General features: G+C 38.0%; 1 protein-coding gene across 1 annotated transcript in view; it reads left to right on the top strand.

Annotated features, from left to right (window-relative positions):
* Positions 1-17,241, top strand: part of LOC104275126 (glycine receptor subunit alpha-3-like) — a 62,472-nt gene that overhangs the window by 32,276 nt on the left and 12,955 nt on the right. The window contains exon 5 of the mRNA XM_009871025.1: positions 5,654-5,791. Within this exon, the coding sequence (XP_009869327.1) occupies positions 5,654-5,791 (138 nt within the window). The remainder of the gene's footprint in view (positions 1-5,653; positions 5,792-17,241) is intronic.

Here is a 17,241-nt window from a genome sequence, read left to right as displayed (position 1 = left end):
ATTATTTCCCTAGTCAAAATACAGTGCCCTCCTGATCAAAATGTTCGAGGCATAGGAAATGTGGTTAAGTATTGTGTTTGCAAATCTAAAAAATGCATAAATAAACTGAAAAACTCCATCACCCCATCAACATCTGGCATGAGCTTCTGTGACATAGTACATGTAAGGAGAAAAATTTAGAAACAGGCATCGTCAGGGAGATAGGGCTTCTATAGGTGTGAATCTGAACCTGAAAAATTTCCAGGGACATGTTTCCTCATTCTATGACGTTGCTGTGAGTGTTCCTCTATTTCCTTGAATTCAGGGCCCTAGATTATGCCAACTCTCCTGACAACTGGTTTCTGTGGATTCAGTATTTATGGACCTAACAACACAATAAAGACATCATTATCTGCTTTATCCCTTAGAATCCCGAAAGAGAAACATCTTGTTCTTTATAACTACATATTTCAGTGCAGTTCTTATGAGGCACAGAACATATTTAAAATGTAACAGATAAAGTGCAAATTTGTACTGGTAGTCACACATCTGTTCAGAACAAAATCTTATTTCAAGCCCAGAGTTTGCTGAGAAGGTGGTCTGATCGTATAACCATTCTTTACTGCTTCATTTGCACAGTGATAACGGTGTAATGGAATACAGCTTCTCAGATATTTTATCATGTAGGCCATTTAGAAAATATACAGAGTCTACCAGCAACAGGCATTTAGATCTTTACTTGAAGTTCTGGTACTGAACTTTTTTTAAAAAAAATTTAAGCTAATGCATATTTATTAATCAGGTAACACAAGCAGCCAAGTAGGAACTAAAATTTCAGGTGGACTTCTGGTTTGGTATTTCTAAAATTTCATTCAGCATGTATGCCTTATTTTAATTATCATGCCTCTTACTATTCCATGAAGAATTAATGCACTGGATTAAATGTGTAATATATTTATCAATCACTGGAAGAATAACCTATTCCTAAAATACTCTGTTTGAACTGGTTTTGCATCTATCTATCCAATAAATTAGCCCTTTCTGCTAGTAGTGTCATTCTTCAAGAATTTCAGAGCAAAATTTGAGAGCCTACTCTTATGAGTTTTACTATTTGGATACTAGTGCATTCAGATCAATTATTTTTAATTGCAGTTGCTTCTCAGGAACACTCATCTTTAATTATGAGCTTGATCAGTCAGATTGACTGGTGCTGTGTAAACCTGGAACAAAGAGAGCACCAACAAAGAGAGTTACTCACTTATCTGCCTTTTCTCAGCTAATCCGTTGTGAAACCTATACAGAGAATGAAATAATTTACTTGTTTTCATTTTTATTCCTGTAAAACTGATTTCAGCGATACATGGGCGAGTGTACTGCTTTCATCTAGACAAGTAAGGTAAATGCATTAGTAAGCAGAGCTCCCAAAATTAGGATGCTGGAGGATTGATTTTTAGGCTCATTTTATATATAACATCATATACCTAAACTGTACACATACTACATTATGGTAACCACTGACTGTTTTAAAGTGCACACAATACCATGAGCATTCTGAGTGCAAGCACTGTGTTATTCGGCAGGTCTTCTCCATAAAATTAATAAAATTAATTAATTAATATTTTCCATTTTTTGAGATATTAAAGAAGCTCAGATTGTTCAATTACTATTGCTTTCTAACACAGAACAATGTGGAGATTAGCCCTTCTGTGCATAGAATATCCTAGGATATCCTAATTCCTCAATTACAGGACTATTACAAGATTTTAGATTTCCCTAATTGGATGCACACATTTGATTGGGCCATGTATTTCACATTTAATAAAGGGCCATAAATTTGTTTAACTTAAGTTAATTTAAATTAACATCCTATTTTAAATTTCTTTGGTGTAACATAAACTCATATCTTCATTAAGTTCGTTTATATTGTAAGACACATTTACTTTATAACTCCGATCTTGAATTACAAAAGTTAAAGTATGGAATGCTAAAGCTATATTTGGGCTTTTAAAATGTAAATATGATAAAAATTAATTACTACATTAGTGTTTTGCATATAATGCTATTATTTTTATTAGATTGCACCATAAAGTAATTAGTACGCAGGGTAGGTAATCAAAATTAAAAGCACGCATTAGAGATGAATGAATCTGATTTAGCAAAATACATTTTGACACAGCCGTTGTTTCTTGTCAGTTCAATGAGTTTTACTCAGAGACATCACTTCTGGCAATAATCTATATGCTTCAGATGATAATCTGCTCTACACACAACTTCTTTTTGTCTGAATTTATGCAAAGTTTGATAAGAGCTATACTTCTGATTTTTCCTAGTTTATGGTATTTAATAGTGTATTTTAAGACTGCATTTATGGAATGTAAGCCAAAGGTGGGGGCTGGGAGAAGGAATATCCACATAATGTAAGTGATGTTCAGGTTTGAGACCATTTAAAGAACCTGAAGGTGTACAAGTCCATGAGACCTGATGAGATCCATCCACGAGTCCTGAGGCAACTGGCAGATGGATCTGCTAGGCCACTTTCCATCATATTTGAGAGGTCATGGCAGTCTGATGAAGTACTCACTAACTGGAAAAGGGGAAACATCACCTCCATTTTCAAAAAGGGAAAAAAGGAAGACCCAGGAAACTACAGGCCAGTCAGTCTCACCTCTGTGCCTGGCAAGATAACAGAGTAGATCCTTCTGAAGGCTCTGCTATGGCACATGGAAAATGTGGAGGTGATTGGTAGTAGCCAACATCGCTTCACTAAGGGAAAATCCTGACAAATCTGGCATCTTTTTATGATGGATTAACAGAGTCAATTGACAAGGTAAGAGCAACTGTTGTCATCTACCTGGACTTGTGCAAGGCATTCGACACTGTTCCACACAACATCCTGGTCTCCAAGTTGGAAAGACAGGGATTTGATGGATGGACCACTCAGTGGATAAAGAACTGGCTGGAAGATCACACTCAAAGAGTTGTGGTCAATGTCTCAATATCCAAGTGGCGACCAGTGACAAGAGGTGTCCCTCAGGGATCAGTGCTCGTACCGGTACTATTTAACGTCTTTGTCAGCGACACAGACAGTGGCATCGAATGCACCCTCAGTAAGTTTGCCAATGACACAAAGTTGTGTGGTGCGGTCAACATGCTGGAGGGAAGGGATGCCATCCAGAGGGACCTTGGCAGGCTTGACAAGTGGGCCTAGGCCAACCTCATGAAGTTTAACAAGGCCAAGTGTAAGGTCTTGCACCTGCGTTGAGGCAATCCCAAGCACAGTTACGGGCTGGGCAATGAGTGGATTGAGAGCAGTCCTGGAGAGAAAGATTTGGGCATGTTGGTGGATGATAAGATCAACACGAGCCAGCAGTGTGCGCTTGCAGCCCAGAAAGCCAACCATATCCTGGGATGCATCAAGAGATGTGTGACCAGCAGGTCAAGGAAGGTGATTCTGCTCCTCTCCTCTGCCCTTGTCAGACCCCACCTGGAATACTGCATCCAGCTCTGGAGCCCCCAACACAAGAAAACATGGAGCTGTTGGAGTGAGTCCAGAGGAAGGATACCAAGATGGTCAGAGGGTTGGAACACCTCTCCTACGAGGATAGGCTGAAAGAGGCTTGTTGAGCCTGGAAAAGAGAAAGCTCCAGGGAGACCTTATAGTTGCCTTCCAATACCTGAAGGGGGCCTACAAGAAGGCTGGGAAGGGACTTTTTACAAGGGCTTGTAGTGATAGGATGAGGGATAATGAGTGGGATCTGGAGTGATGAGGCACTGAACAGGTTGCCTGGGGAGGTTGTGGATGCTCCATCCCTGGAAGTGCTTAAGGCCAGGCTGAATGGAGCCTTGAGCAACCTGATCTAGTTGGAGATGTCCCTGCCATGGCAGGGAGGTTGAAACTAGATGATCTTTGGTCCCTTCCACCCCAAAACATTCTATGATTCTATGAGCATCATGCATTTAATATGACATAAAAATAAGTTTCTTCTTCTCCAGTTAATACATGCTTGTAATGTCTTGAGTAATGTCTGATCTTAATTAAATGCTTATTTAAAAGGATATGGTCTCATTTTTAGCCTATTCGTCCAGCCCTAATAAAACACCAAAGTAAACCAGCACTCAGTCTGAGTGCCTGTGAATGCCCTGTATAAAGGAACTTGCCCAAAGAAACATCAAGAGTTTACAAGCAAGGAGAGGTGTTGAAAATGGTTTTAACTTTATAAACACCAATTCTTAGCTTATAGTAAGGAAGGATGAAGTGTGTCTTGGATTTGATGTCAGCATGTTAGGGCATCATGATTGGATAGCATTTATAGATGTATTCAAAGAGTAATGAAGTCACTGAATATATAGGGCAAAGATTTATACCCACACTCCAGAGCAGCTATTTCCTTCACTGGAACTCAAAAGTTCAGTATTTACTGACAGGCAGTTACCCTTAGAAAGTTCTGAAAAATGTGCTTTGAGCAGTGATTTGTTATTGAAGTTTAAAAGGTATTTCCACTTGTCAGTAGGTTATTGTCCGTAGCTCATTACCAATAGACTAAGGCAGAAAGTAAATATTGCAAGGAAGCAAAACAGGTGAATGAAAACTAAGTAGTTTAGATGTAAAAATTATTCTCTTTTCTTTCTGGCTCAAGCTATTATATATGGCTCAAGCGCACCTTTGTCTTTCAAACTATTACAACAGTGGAAGCTATGTAGGTTCAGATTTCTGTCTTAAAACGTCACTTTGTCCAAATTATTACATTTTGAAAAAGTCTTAATGAAACCTGAATAAGAATAGGAAGATGTTGTTGTTGTTTTTTTTCCAGTTGTCATGACCAGATAAAGTTTATTCAGAAAAAGTTTAGAATAAAATTCCAGAGATATCTTGGGAAGTTAATACATGACATATTCAGAGTAAGTAGAGCTATTTTCCTCATTATGTCCCATGTAAATATTCAGCTGAGAGAGGAAAACAGGAAGCAAAATACTTGCCCTTTATAAAGCCTGGGCCTTGATTAATACTTCTACTACAGTTTCTGTTGTTTTATTTAATCTTATGCACACATGCATGAGGTACAGATAGATACAGGAATCTGAATATTAAAACAGAATGCCTTTTAATATCATGATATGTCACAGTCAACTAATATGAGAAGATTACAATCAATTGCTTTCCCTTTATTCATACTAGTTTCAGAGAAAACCATTTTTTCAATTCAACTATTACCTCACTACTCCAGAAATTTTCATTCATTGCTCTGTGTGAAGAATTTGTACCTAACAGTTCAAATTGACACAAATCCTTAAATATAGCTTTGACAATACACTATTACAAATTCAAATAAAAGGAGAAAGACATCTGAGTGTAAAGGGCCTATTTTATCCTTCGTGTGCTGGGGAGAGCAAGATATTCCCAAGCACCCAAGAGAATTGGATGTCTAACTCATTTTTATGCTTTTGTTAATTCCATTAATAGACTACCTGACTTATTAAGATTTCACGAAAGATAAGACCAGCTTTTTTTTCTAGTTCTGTATGATGTAGAATGGCAGATTAATAGATATTAACACACCCCCTGTATTGTCTTCTTTTTATGGCATTTAGGTCATTGCTATTTGGTGTTTCCCTGCTTTTCAGAGTTTTCAGTGTTTGCAACTGTCTTAGAATTTATTTCTTTTTTTTCTTTTAGTTGGATATACAATGAATGATCTCATTTTTGAATGGCAAGAAAAGGGAGCAGTTCAAGTAGCGGAAGGTCTCACTCTGCCACAGTTTCTCTTGAAAGAAGAAAAGGATTTATGTTACTGCACCAAGCATTATAATACAGGTAGGAAAACACATTAGTGATTAAAATTGAAAGGATATTTAACACGTATTGTTATTTTGGAGAGTTTTGGTTTCTTTTTTAAAAATATTCCCATTGAACTCAGAAGAATATTAAAACGAGGTGTGTCATGCAGGATAATGAAATCTAAATAATGGACATAGAGAAACATAATTACCTGAAGGCTAATCAAACTGCTATTTCAAGAAACTTAAGAAAATATGCAGTTGAAATAATTCCAAAGTGATTCAGTCAGGACTTCTAATTTTATAGCAGGTGCCACAACCACATCTACACTTTGGGATCTGAAGCACTGCTAAAATCCCATGGTCCATGTGCAGGGCACTAAGCATGGCCTGGCTCAGACATTTAAAAAGGTCATGAGGTTGCCAAGCCAAATGTCCCTGCTCTGGTTCTTACAGCACAGAGGCGATGCAAACTAACTGAAAACTTCTGTAATGTACACTGGCCAGGTGTCTAAACTAGATATGATCTTTCTGAGTTGAAGCTTTTGTAGAACTGCAATATTTAGCTCATTGTCTCTGCAGTTATTTGAAGAAAAAAAAAAAGAGGGCTTTTAACATTACTAAGATAGTTACTTTATATTTAATTGTAAAAAGTTCTCTCAATAGGCAGAAAATCACAAACATAATAATCCTAAAAAATCATGTAGCAAAGGCTAAGAATGCACAGCTTCCATCTTTTCTGGGGGAAAAAAAAGTAGAACTCTCATTCTAATCCATATCTTTTTTAATTTCTGCTCTCTAATATGATTCTTAATGGATTACGCATATCTTGAAGTTTAAATTTAGAACTAGTTTATTCCGATTCTGCTGAAATGGCAGAAGGGATGAAATAGGTGACATTCATAAGCAAATTCCTGTTGCAATCAAAATTAAGAAAGTATGCTTTTCAGTACTGAGTTTTATCGCAGCTGCCATGGTACCCTAGGAGGGAGAAAGATTCTCTAGGAATTTCCATTAAGAGTGGGGAGATACTTATAGAGATGTTATTTAATGTTCCCTAAAATTAATTGGAAGTACCTAAAATGCACTTCTATAGTACAAATACTAATAATTATCTAATCCTTAAAAACCTTCCAGAATATGCTAGGGTAATTTTTTCACTCATTCCCTTGTTAATGATAATAATGAAGATAGTATTCCTTTTTTCTTTTTGCCATAATCCCTATGTCAAAGAAGAAAAACTTTATTTTCATTATTTTTCTCTCTCCTTTTATTGCCTTCAAGATATATAGGCAACCTCTTTTTCCTTTTCATGACTGTCCTGCTTTTGTGCCATTTTAATATGTGTGTGCCTGTAACTATACTTCTATAACCCGTACTTTGGTATTATCAGATGAGAATTTGTGGTAGAAAGTATTCTTCTCATTTTTCCAAAGTTCATGTAGAAAATATGATGCATCAAAAAACTCTAACCAAGGAATTAAAACATTACTGTCAAAATTTCTCAGTTAGAGAAGATATTTATTCGATATTGAACAAAAACCTGTTTTAAAATGTGAGAATTTCCAGTGATTTCCAAACATCTCACCCAAAGCTGTATTCTGCTCTTACTTTTTTTATCTGAGAACTTTCATTACAATCATTATAGTTTAAACCTTTTGATTTTGACTGAAACTTCATTTCTTTCAATATATTTTTTTTTTCTTCATAATATATGTTTCAAGTTGGTATTAATTTTCTTCTAAGCAGAAGCAGGGAAACAGGTTAGGCTTAGGCATAACACACTAGGTTGCATGAGGTCAACTTACGATAGTATCCTGTCTGTTTCACTGTGACCCCCAAACTGGTTTAAGAAGCAGGAACGATAGATTTTATTAACTATGTGTGAGGTCTCATGAATCTCAAAATACACCTACAAGACAAATATGCTTATCCCTGTAAACTGCAGTCATGTTTAGGTGGGAGAAGAGGTTTACTGTTCTAACTCTTGAGGACAGCATGGCCAGTCATCAGTCTGTTGTATTTCTCTATTGCTTTGGCCAAACTGCATTTCTGTGGCCACAGAGGTACTCTAAAATGTGCGTGTAACCCACAACCCTGAAAAGATTAATGAAGTTCATGCCTTTAACCAAAAAAAAAATTTAAAAATTATAAAAAAAATCATTGGGCCTTTTAAATCATCCAGAAAATGTCCAGATTTTTACTAAAACAGAAAACTCAGAAGCCTGGATGCAGGCAACCACCATACACTTCAAGATGGAGACTTCAAAAGACCTCAACAAAGACAAAGACATTTCCACAGCTGTGGGACCTGTCTATGATGGGCAGGGGGAAAAAATTGCAAGAGTGCCTGGCACGGGCTTAATGCAGAAGGGTGTGTCCTCACCCAAGGAAGCAGCAGAGTGGCCTGCTTCGAGTTGCATCAAAATTACAGGTACCAATATGGAAGTATTTTGGCAGGGCAAATCTGAAAGAAAAGACAGCCTTACTCTTACAGGACTACCTGTATTGTGACATTCTCCTCTTCAACATAGCTATTTTCTCCAGAGTATTTTTTTTTTCATTCAGGTCTTCAGTATGAAGTTAATTTAATCAAATTAGAGGAATTTAGTTTGGTTTCTAGAAGAGTGGGAGTGCTTTTCATTTCTTTGTTACAACCAGTATTATTAACTACCACTAACCACTAAGTTTATTTCTCTCCATTATGTCACTCAGATATGTGACCCCTAGTATGCTTTCCTAAGGTGCCTGTGATGATTAGGATACTCCACGAGGAAAAAAAAAAAAAAAAATCATTCTTCAAAACTAGAAATAAAGCCTATTTCTCTGGTGTATGACAGACTAGATTTAAAGGATTCTGGAAAGAATGCTAAGCAACTGCAGCTGGTATGCAATAAGTGACCACGGAAGAGTTTTCTTTTTAAATTTATAGATTCAGTCATAGAATCATTAAGGCTGGAAAAGACCTCTGAGATTAAGTCCAACCCAACACTACCATGACCACTAAAGCATGTCTCCAAGTGCCATGTCTACACATTTTTTAACATCTCCAGGGATGGTGATTCTACCACTTCCCTGGACAGCCTGTTCCAATATCTCAGTACTATTTCAGTAAAAATTTTTTCCTAATATCCAGGCTAAACCTACCCTAGCACAACTTGAGCCCGTTTCCTCTTGTTCTATCACTAGTTACTTGGAACAAGATCAACACCCATCACACTACAATCTCCTTTCAGGTAGCTGTAGAGGGCAATAAATTCTCACCTAAGCCTCCTCTTCTCCAGACTAAACAACCCCAGTTCCCTCAGCCACTCCTTACAAGACTTGCTCTCCAGACCTCTCACCAGCTTCATTGCCCTTCTCTGGACCTGCTCAAACACCTCAATGTCTTTCTTGTACAGCAACGCCCCAAACTGAACACAGGATTCAAGATGTGGCCTCACCAGTGCAAAGTACAGGGACACAATCATTTCCCTACTCCTGCTACACCCACTATTTTTGATACAGGCCAGGATGCTGTTGGCCTTCTTGGCCACCTGGGCACACTGCTGTTACAACACAGGATAGAAAGCTTTTCTGAGACATCTTGTAAAACAGAGAAAATACCCAAAGGTCTCCCTGTGCAAAAATTAACATGAGGCTTCAGGACAGCATGTGGAAACTCATGAGTGCATCTCTCATCCATGTTTCATGCCAAATTGATAATGGATTACCGTAACCACAGCTTGAAAAACAAACTGCTGCTAAATATAGGGGCATATCAGTTTTAGCAACAGTACAGCATAATGACTCATCAAGTTTTGCGTTCTGAAGTGACACAACATTTCTGATCATTTTCACATTTTTCTGTCTACTGACTTATCTGCAGTGACAAATTTGGCAATTGAAGTAGGATAATAACCAGAAAAATCACATGTGAAACATTCACATCACAAGGATGGTCTCTCTTTACTGAATCCTCATTCACTTCCTGTGTCACATGCATTGCTCCCCTGAGCTTTTATGCAACACTCTATTTTGGTTTCATTTACAGGTAATTTCAATCATCACTGTGAAGAAGCCAGTACAAGATAACATATATTTATACATAATAGCACTGCCTAATAGACACAAACAGAATTACTCTGAATCTTGGCTTTACTCCTACACCACAGATAATGCACTACACCTGCACTTGAATGATGATGCTCAGAGCTGTCTTATGTCTCTTAATGGAGTTTGGCTGAAAGACTTGGATGTAGCAGCCCTGGAAACAGTGGAGCTGCTACACCGTCCACTGGGAACTGCTAACTCTGTATCACTAATATGATAAATCTGCAATCTTGATGAATCGCCCACTTCCTTAACTCCATTTTCCACATCTGACCTCCTAACACATACATTCCATACACAATCTTTTCTAATGATCCTTTTGTTTCCCCTTTAAGGTCGAAAAAGTTCCTTCACAACCTGTAGATTGCACTCTTCTAGGTCCTACCTTCAACGGACTTGTACCTTATATTGGGCCATTTTGCTGCCGACACAATTGTGATTAAAGGAGACATAATTTTGATACTTTACTCTGTCAACAAGAACTCAGGACTTTTTCATAGACCTCTTCTCAGAACGGGAAATTTGTACTTTCTATCCAGTAGGTATTCTATGGGTGTGAAATCTCTGACACTGCTCACTCCTTCACTGAAAAAGGAATAAACACTTTGAAAAAGAGTCTATGTCAGGCTGAGGATGTGACCATCCCTAGACACAGGAAAGAGCACTGCCTGACTCCAAGAGGACATTTTTCTCTGCTGGAGAAGAGACCTCAATTTTCACTCTTGCTCTTATCAAAATTCAAACATTTTACCTTAAGATTCATTGAATAAAAATTTATCAGCTGCCTTGGAAATGAAGACATTACATCTAGATATTCTTGCTATTTATGTTGCTATCAGATTCTCTTTAGTTTCTACTTCTCCCCTCCCTGACCTTGTTAATGCAGTGCAGCATGTGACTGGGCTTTCACATCACAAGAGTGCACTGATGACTTGTGTCCAGCTTGATACGTTAGGCTTCCAGGCCCTCCCTAGCCTGTACCAGTGCATGAGGTTACCCCATCCTCATCAAAGAACTGTGCATTTGTCTTTGCTGACTGCCATGGTGTTCTGGTGGGTCTGTTCCTCCAGCCTGTGGAGATCCCTCCAAACAGCAGCTTGGTCCTGCATTCTGAGAGAGATGGAAACTTCAAATTCATTGAGGTGAAAAAAATATTTACTGCTCACTTACACATTTATTTTCAACTTTCTTTTATTGCAGTCATTATCAGCCTTTCACCAATATTAAGTTTACCACCTACCTCAGTGTTTAATTCCAAATAAGCTACATAAAGTCACTTCCTTCCTGAGCAAGAACTTCTGTAGTCAATAGCAGGGGACAGGACCAGCACTGATGTCCCCCAGTATGCCACTCATATCACTGTGACTTGAAAACTAAACAGTAATATATACCTACAGTAATTTTGGGAATCTTGGCTTCAGGTACAGGGACACCAGCCATATATTTTAGAACTCATCTAGTTCTACGTCAGGCACTTGAAAAATCATCATTTCTAGTCAGGCTGCATGGTCATAGATAGACCTGAATGTTTTAAGATGAGGAAAAGGCAAGTACTTTTATAATAAGTTTTTGTCAGCAAAATATACTCAAATAGCAATTTATATTTCAGTGCAAATTGCAAAAAGTGTCTGGAAACTGACTTACCAAGTGCTTTTTTTTTTTACCCTGTCTGCTTCTTTGAGAGGTATGAAGATAATTTCAGGTAACTTTACTAATATGCAATCAATTTTATAGGCAGATTCTTGAAATACCCAGCTTTGTACACACACAAATAAATCACACACTTCATAAATTATAAGAAATTTTATAATGGGAAGGCAAATATTTCAGTGCAAATTGCAAAAAGTGTCTGGAAACTGACTTACCAAGTGCTTTTTTTTTTTACCCTGTCTGCTTCTTTGAGAGGTATGAAGATAATTTCAGGTAACTTTACTAATATGCAATCAATTTTATAGGCAGATTCTTGAAATACCCAGCTTTGTACACACACATAATTTATGAAGTGTGTGATTTATTTAAGAAATTTTATAATGGGAAGGCAAAAGAACAGAAACTGTATGAAATTTAACTATTTTAAATAATGTAGCTAAGTAAAGGTGAATGCCTCTCAAATTATATTCTGGGAAGAACAGAAAGGGAGCCTTTTTAGTCAGCAACATAAACTCATCCAGACTGCATGCCTAGTGGTGATTCTGATAATGACTCAAACAGAAGAGAAAGTAAAAGGAACAGTACTGTCTCATGGAAAAGTCAATTTATATATTTCATTCTCCTTTTTCATGCTCTCTGTGAAAATCATTTCCCATTATGATTGCAGTGTGATACATAACACGCTGTACTTTGTCGCCAAGAGAGGTTAATTGTGGTCTTATTTTAGCAGATGCAGAGCAAAAAGAAAGCACATTAAAAAAAAGGCAGAAGGAGAGTGCTGGTTGTCTATGTTATCCCTCTTATGGCAGTACAGTTTTATCTGAGAGACGATGTCTCTTTTTAGCCAAACAGTTATTTTAGTTAGAATATAAAGTTGTCCTCAGAAAATTTCTTTCAATGTCAAGAACTTTTAAAACAAAAAACTTGTATTTGGGCTTTTGGGGCTTTTTTTCATTAATCAAGTTTGTCTTCAGGGCACTTGGAGCCAATACCCTCACTCTTACCAAAGACAACAACAACCTTTGCCAAGGTGATTCCATCCTACATACTAGATAACCTAAGACATTAAGGATTCATATTGTGCTGACTTTGAGTTTTCTCCATAGTAGCTGGTATAGGAATTGGTTTGGATTTGTGCTGGGAAGAGTGTTGATAATTCAGGGATGTTTTCCTTACTGCTGGGCAGTGCTTACACAGCATAACGCCTTTTCTGCTTCTCACCTCACCCAACTGGCGAGGAGGCTGGAGGTGCACAAGAAGTTGGGAGGGGACACAGCTGGGACAGCTGACCCCAGCTGACCAAAGGGATATCCCAGACCATAGGACATCATGGTCAACATATAAAGCTGGGGATAAAAAGGAGGAGGGGGAGGACATGTTTGGAGTTGCAGTGTCACCGTTACACATGATGTAGTCCTGCTTTCCTGGAGATGGCTAAACACCTGCCTGATGATGGGAAGTTGTGAATCAATTCCTTGTTTTCATTTGCTTTTGTGCATGGCTTTTGCATTACCTATTAAACTGTCTTCATCTCAGCTCACAAGTTTTCTCACTTTTACCTTTCTAATTCTCTTCCCCATCCAACCCACAGGGAGTAAGTGAGTAGCTATGTGGTGCTTAGTTGCTGGCTGTGGTTAACATATGCAGAGCACTTAGAATCATAAAGCCATTTAGGTGGGAAAAAACCTTTAAGACCACTGAATTCAACTGTCACCCTAGCAATGCCAGGTCCACCACCAAACCCTGTCCCTAAGTACCTCATCTACCCATCTTTTAAATAGCTCCAGGGATGGTAACCCAATCACTTCCCTAGGCAGCCTGTTCTCATCCCAACCCAGGATGAGACGGATGCCAGAACCAGCATTAAGGAAGGGCTGGAAAAGTACTGCAAAGGGGAAGTCTTTGATGACCTGCAGTTAGATAATATTAAGTTGCAGCTGAAGAGAAATCTAAAAGCCCCTTGTGAACTATTTTCAGTGTGTGTTGTCCTATGATATGCATTTGTTTCAAGTCAACATTGGTCTGTTTTTCCTTCATATACAGGTAGAGAGAGTAGACAAGAATATTCAAAGCATTGCAATGCAACTCTTTAGTGAGATCCTAGGAATCCGAGGTATTAATCATTAGAAAATCATGAAAGTCATGAAGTACATTAGCCACATTGCTTAAATCCATACAAAATCTGTTTCTTGAGTACACCTATTGTTTTGTCTTAGAAGAACATTTAGCTTTTAGAAGTGAGGACTGTCTTTACATATCTTGTTATAGACAAAAGTGTGTCAGCTTGTTTTTTCAGTATATTATCTTTTTCACATAAAACAGTGATCTGTGATTTTTAAAAGTCTAAAAATGGTAAATACTGCAGAGGTTCAGAAGAGCACCTAGAAATAAATACTCTAACAGAAATTTCAAGCTCAGATTGAGGTTGAATGCTTAGGATCTTTATAAGGAGTGGAAGAATTGAGCTGCTTAAGAAAAGGATTTCCAGAAAACAGACAAATGGGAGAATCTCGGTACTGTATTAAGAGATATAAACCTAAATAAGCCATTTTATTACCCTAGCCACTGAAGAAGTCTCCCTTTCTTCTTTCCTGCTGCCTCTTTGTGCTTAATCTTGTGTTAAACCTATAGCTCTAACAAGTTTTCAATGCTAGAGGAGAGGACCATCATCTCAGTCCAAGCACCCCAAGACTCTGTTAGCAAATCTCCTTGCCTAGCAATATTTTGGCCCGTGGGCTGGCTGTTTGTTAGTCACCAGTCACTGGTAAAACAAGAGTTGTGTAGTCTACCCCCTTATTGACAGATATGTTGGAATCAGAACATAAAATATCTACTTCTCAGATTTGTACTCTGGATGGCTCCATAAAGATTTATTCAAAGTTGCTTAACTTAGTCTAATTCAATTTTGCTAAGCTTTGAGGCATTATCTATTCACCAAGTATAAAATTCTTATTTTAATTAAATGGTTCAATGTGATTTCATTAAGCTATATAGTCTTTAGGCCACAGTCCTCTCTACATCCATGAAATACTTCACAGTAGATCAGATATTAGCATTATCAATGTCTTTTCTTATAAGGAAGGCCAGACTATGATTTACTGGTATCTAAAGCAGTATCAAGAACCAGCACCTTCAGCAGATATTTCTCCATTCTGCATGGACTAACAGTTGAATTTCTGCATGGTTAATTGCTTTTTTGTTTGTTTGCTTAACCCTATTAATTTTGTATGTTGTTATTAATTTTTAATTTCATAGTGATTTACTAATGAGTATTACAATTATCTTTATAAATAATTTCTTAGGGACCCTATTTCCTTGGTTCAGTTTCCTAAGGTGATTCTCCATCATGAAAACTTTCTACGTAGCTTCAGAAATAGCCACTTAGCATTTCTGGGAATTGCAAACACGACCATAATAATTTAAGGGTACAGTAAGAAGATCTTCCCCAAGGGGTATTGTAAGCATTGCTAAAAGGGGGACAAATATATTTAAATTCTATCAGCTACTGCCTCTGTAGCAGTTTTAGGCAGACAAAACTGAGAAAAAGGACCCTTTCTGGCCTGAAAGCTCCTACTTATGCTCAATTTCCCTTGTACATCCACAGTGCTGGCAGCGCCTTCAAATCACGTAGGCATGCTGCTGCCTGCATAACCCACTGCTTAAATAGCACCTGCCACAGTCTGAGGAGGCTGTGCAGTGTGAAGGTGTGCTAAGATTGCTCTTCTTGAGTTGCTCACAGTTGGCTACAGCAGCGACAAGGGAAAAGAAGAATGTGTAACCTAGAAACTGGTTCCTAGAAAGGCCACTTATACTTTCCAGGGAAAAGAAAAGTCATATAGACTAATTGGAATATACATTTTCCCACTATAATATTGGCTTCAGCATGAACTTTGTATGGAAATCAGGCAAACCCAGCAGATCTGACACTGTTACTAAAAAATAGGTGTGAGAGGGAAAACTGCACCATCATGTGCACGTATACCCTTACGTTCACTTCATGTGCATAGGTGTAGCATTGAGCAAGGCAGCACTTTATGTGCCTTTATCACGCTTGAATGACCTATTAAGTTACACTTAAAACATAAAGAACATTACTTCTGTTTCAGGAAAAAAATGCTTATCCTTTAGGAAGCCCTCAATAGTTCTTCTTTCTTTTGCATTACAAAAATCCGTCCATTGTATGGATTGAGTTAACATCTATATTTAGCTCTGGTCTGAAACTAGCAACATGCCTTAATTTGTTACTCAGCCTTGGCAAACCCACATTATCACAAAGGTTTCATATACTCCTCCTAGCCACTCTCCATGACATTTGCAGTGCATATCAGAATGAACGAGAGCTTACCTTTTATGTACTGGAAACAAATTATTAGGCAAGCAGCTAAGAGCATTGCTCTATCTCCTTCCCCAGCTGAGATGATTTAATGGGTATGTCTTTTCTGATACATTCAAGCACCCAGTCAAATAGATTAAACCGCAGCTAACCTGGCTTTGAATTTGAAATGGAATACGGGCAAAGAAAGAGGGCTGGCAGCTGGATCCTGGCTTCAGCTGGGAAATAAATGCACAACCTCTGCTGGCTCCTTCCTAGCTGAGGATCACATCTGCTAGTGCAAATGTGGTTGTTGTTTTGGGTTGTTTTTTTCCATTTTGCTTCATTAGCCAGGTTTATGCAGGTGGTTCTGATCTCAGCCAGGAAGGGCAAAAATTAACATCAACCCTTCCACACTTAGACAAGCAACTGCTGCAATCAGTGCTGAGACTGACTTTGAACTGCCCTCTTTCTCCTCTACTGTCTTCCGCTGCTGAGAAAGCCGATAGTCCTCAGTGGACTAACAGAGAGAAGAGTCTACCTGAGTGGCCACTGGTCTCCCTGGAGAATTGCCACATAATGAAGTTAATTTTTCAGTGCTACACTGGAACAGAGCAGATGAGGAACACAGTGGTCTTGACTGGGAAGCAGTGCACATATGACTGGAATGTCCATAAACAAATTGGGCCTAAGATGAAGGCAGGAATCTGTCATATGTTCTGTAAAGTTACGCAAGGATATTTTTCCACCTTATGACACACTTCACTTTTGGTTGTTGCTTCTTCTGGAGGGGAAGAGAGTTCTGCTTTGATTTTTTTTTTAAATTTTGTTTTGGGTTTGTTTTGTTTTTTTTTACCATGACCAGTGATACTGACAAAATAGAAAACCAAGAAAAAAAAATCCTTCAGCACAACGCCTGTGACACATCCCTGGTCTTAGTTCTGGCCTCTTTGTAATCCCATCTCTTTTCTTTTCCTGTGGTTACAATGTATTCCATCTGTACTCCTTTCATTCAGAATCTTTCATTTTGTTAGAGTTCTGTTGTCTGCAGCTATTCTTCTCTTTCTCCTTAGTTCAAACAAACCTGGCAAACTTGTAACTACATAAAAATTATCCACATCAGATCTAATATATTATTTATTGCTCCTTGTTTAGAACCTTGGTATTTTGTGCTGAGATCTCTGTAATAATTCAAGCACACTTGAATAAGGAAAGAGACTCAGATCTTTTATCCTACCTTTCTCCAGAGAGATAAAAAAAAAAGTACAAGGAATAGCCAATGTTTATTGACACTCCAGTTATGCATATATTAACCATTCTAATACTCCTTAGTTGTGCTTTGAAAGAAGAATATACCACCCAATATGAAGAAAGTGTTTCATGCTGAACTGTAATTCTTGCTGATGTGATTCCAAACAAAACAGCTATGCAAG

This window comes from Apaloderma vittatum, unplaced genomic scaffold, assembly GCF_000703405.1.
Source record: "Apaloderma vittatum isolate BGI_N311 unplaced genomic scaffold, ASM70340v1 scaffold8420, whole genome shotgun sequence".
In the NCBI taxonomy this organism is placed as follows: domain Eukaryota; kingdom Metazoa; phylum Chordata; class Aves; order Trogoniformes; family Trogonidae; genus Apaloderma; species Apaloderma vittatum.
Note: the sequence above shows the minus strand (reverse complement) of the source record. Positions and strands in the feature narration are given on the sequence as shown.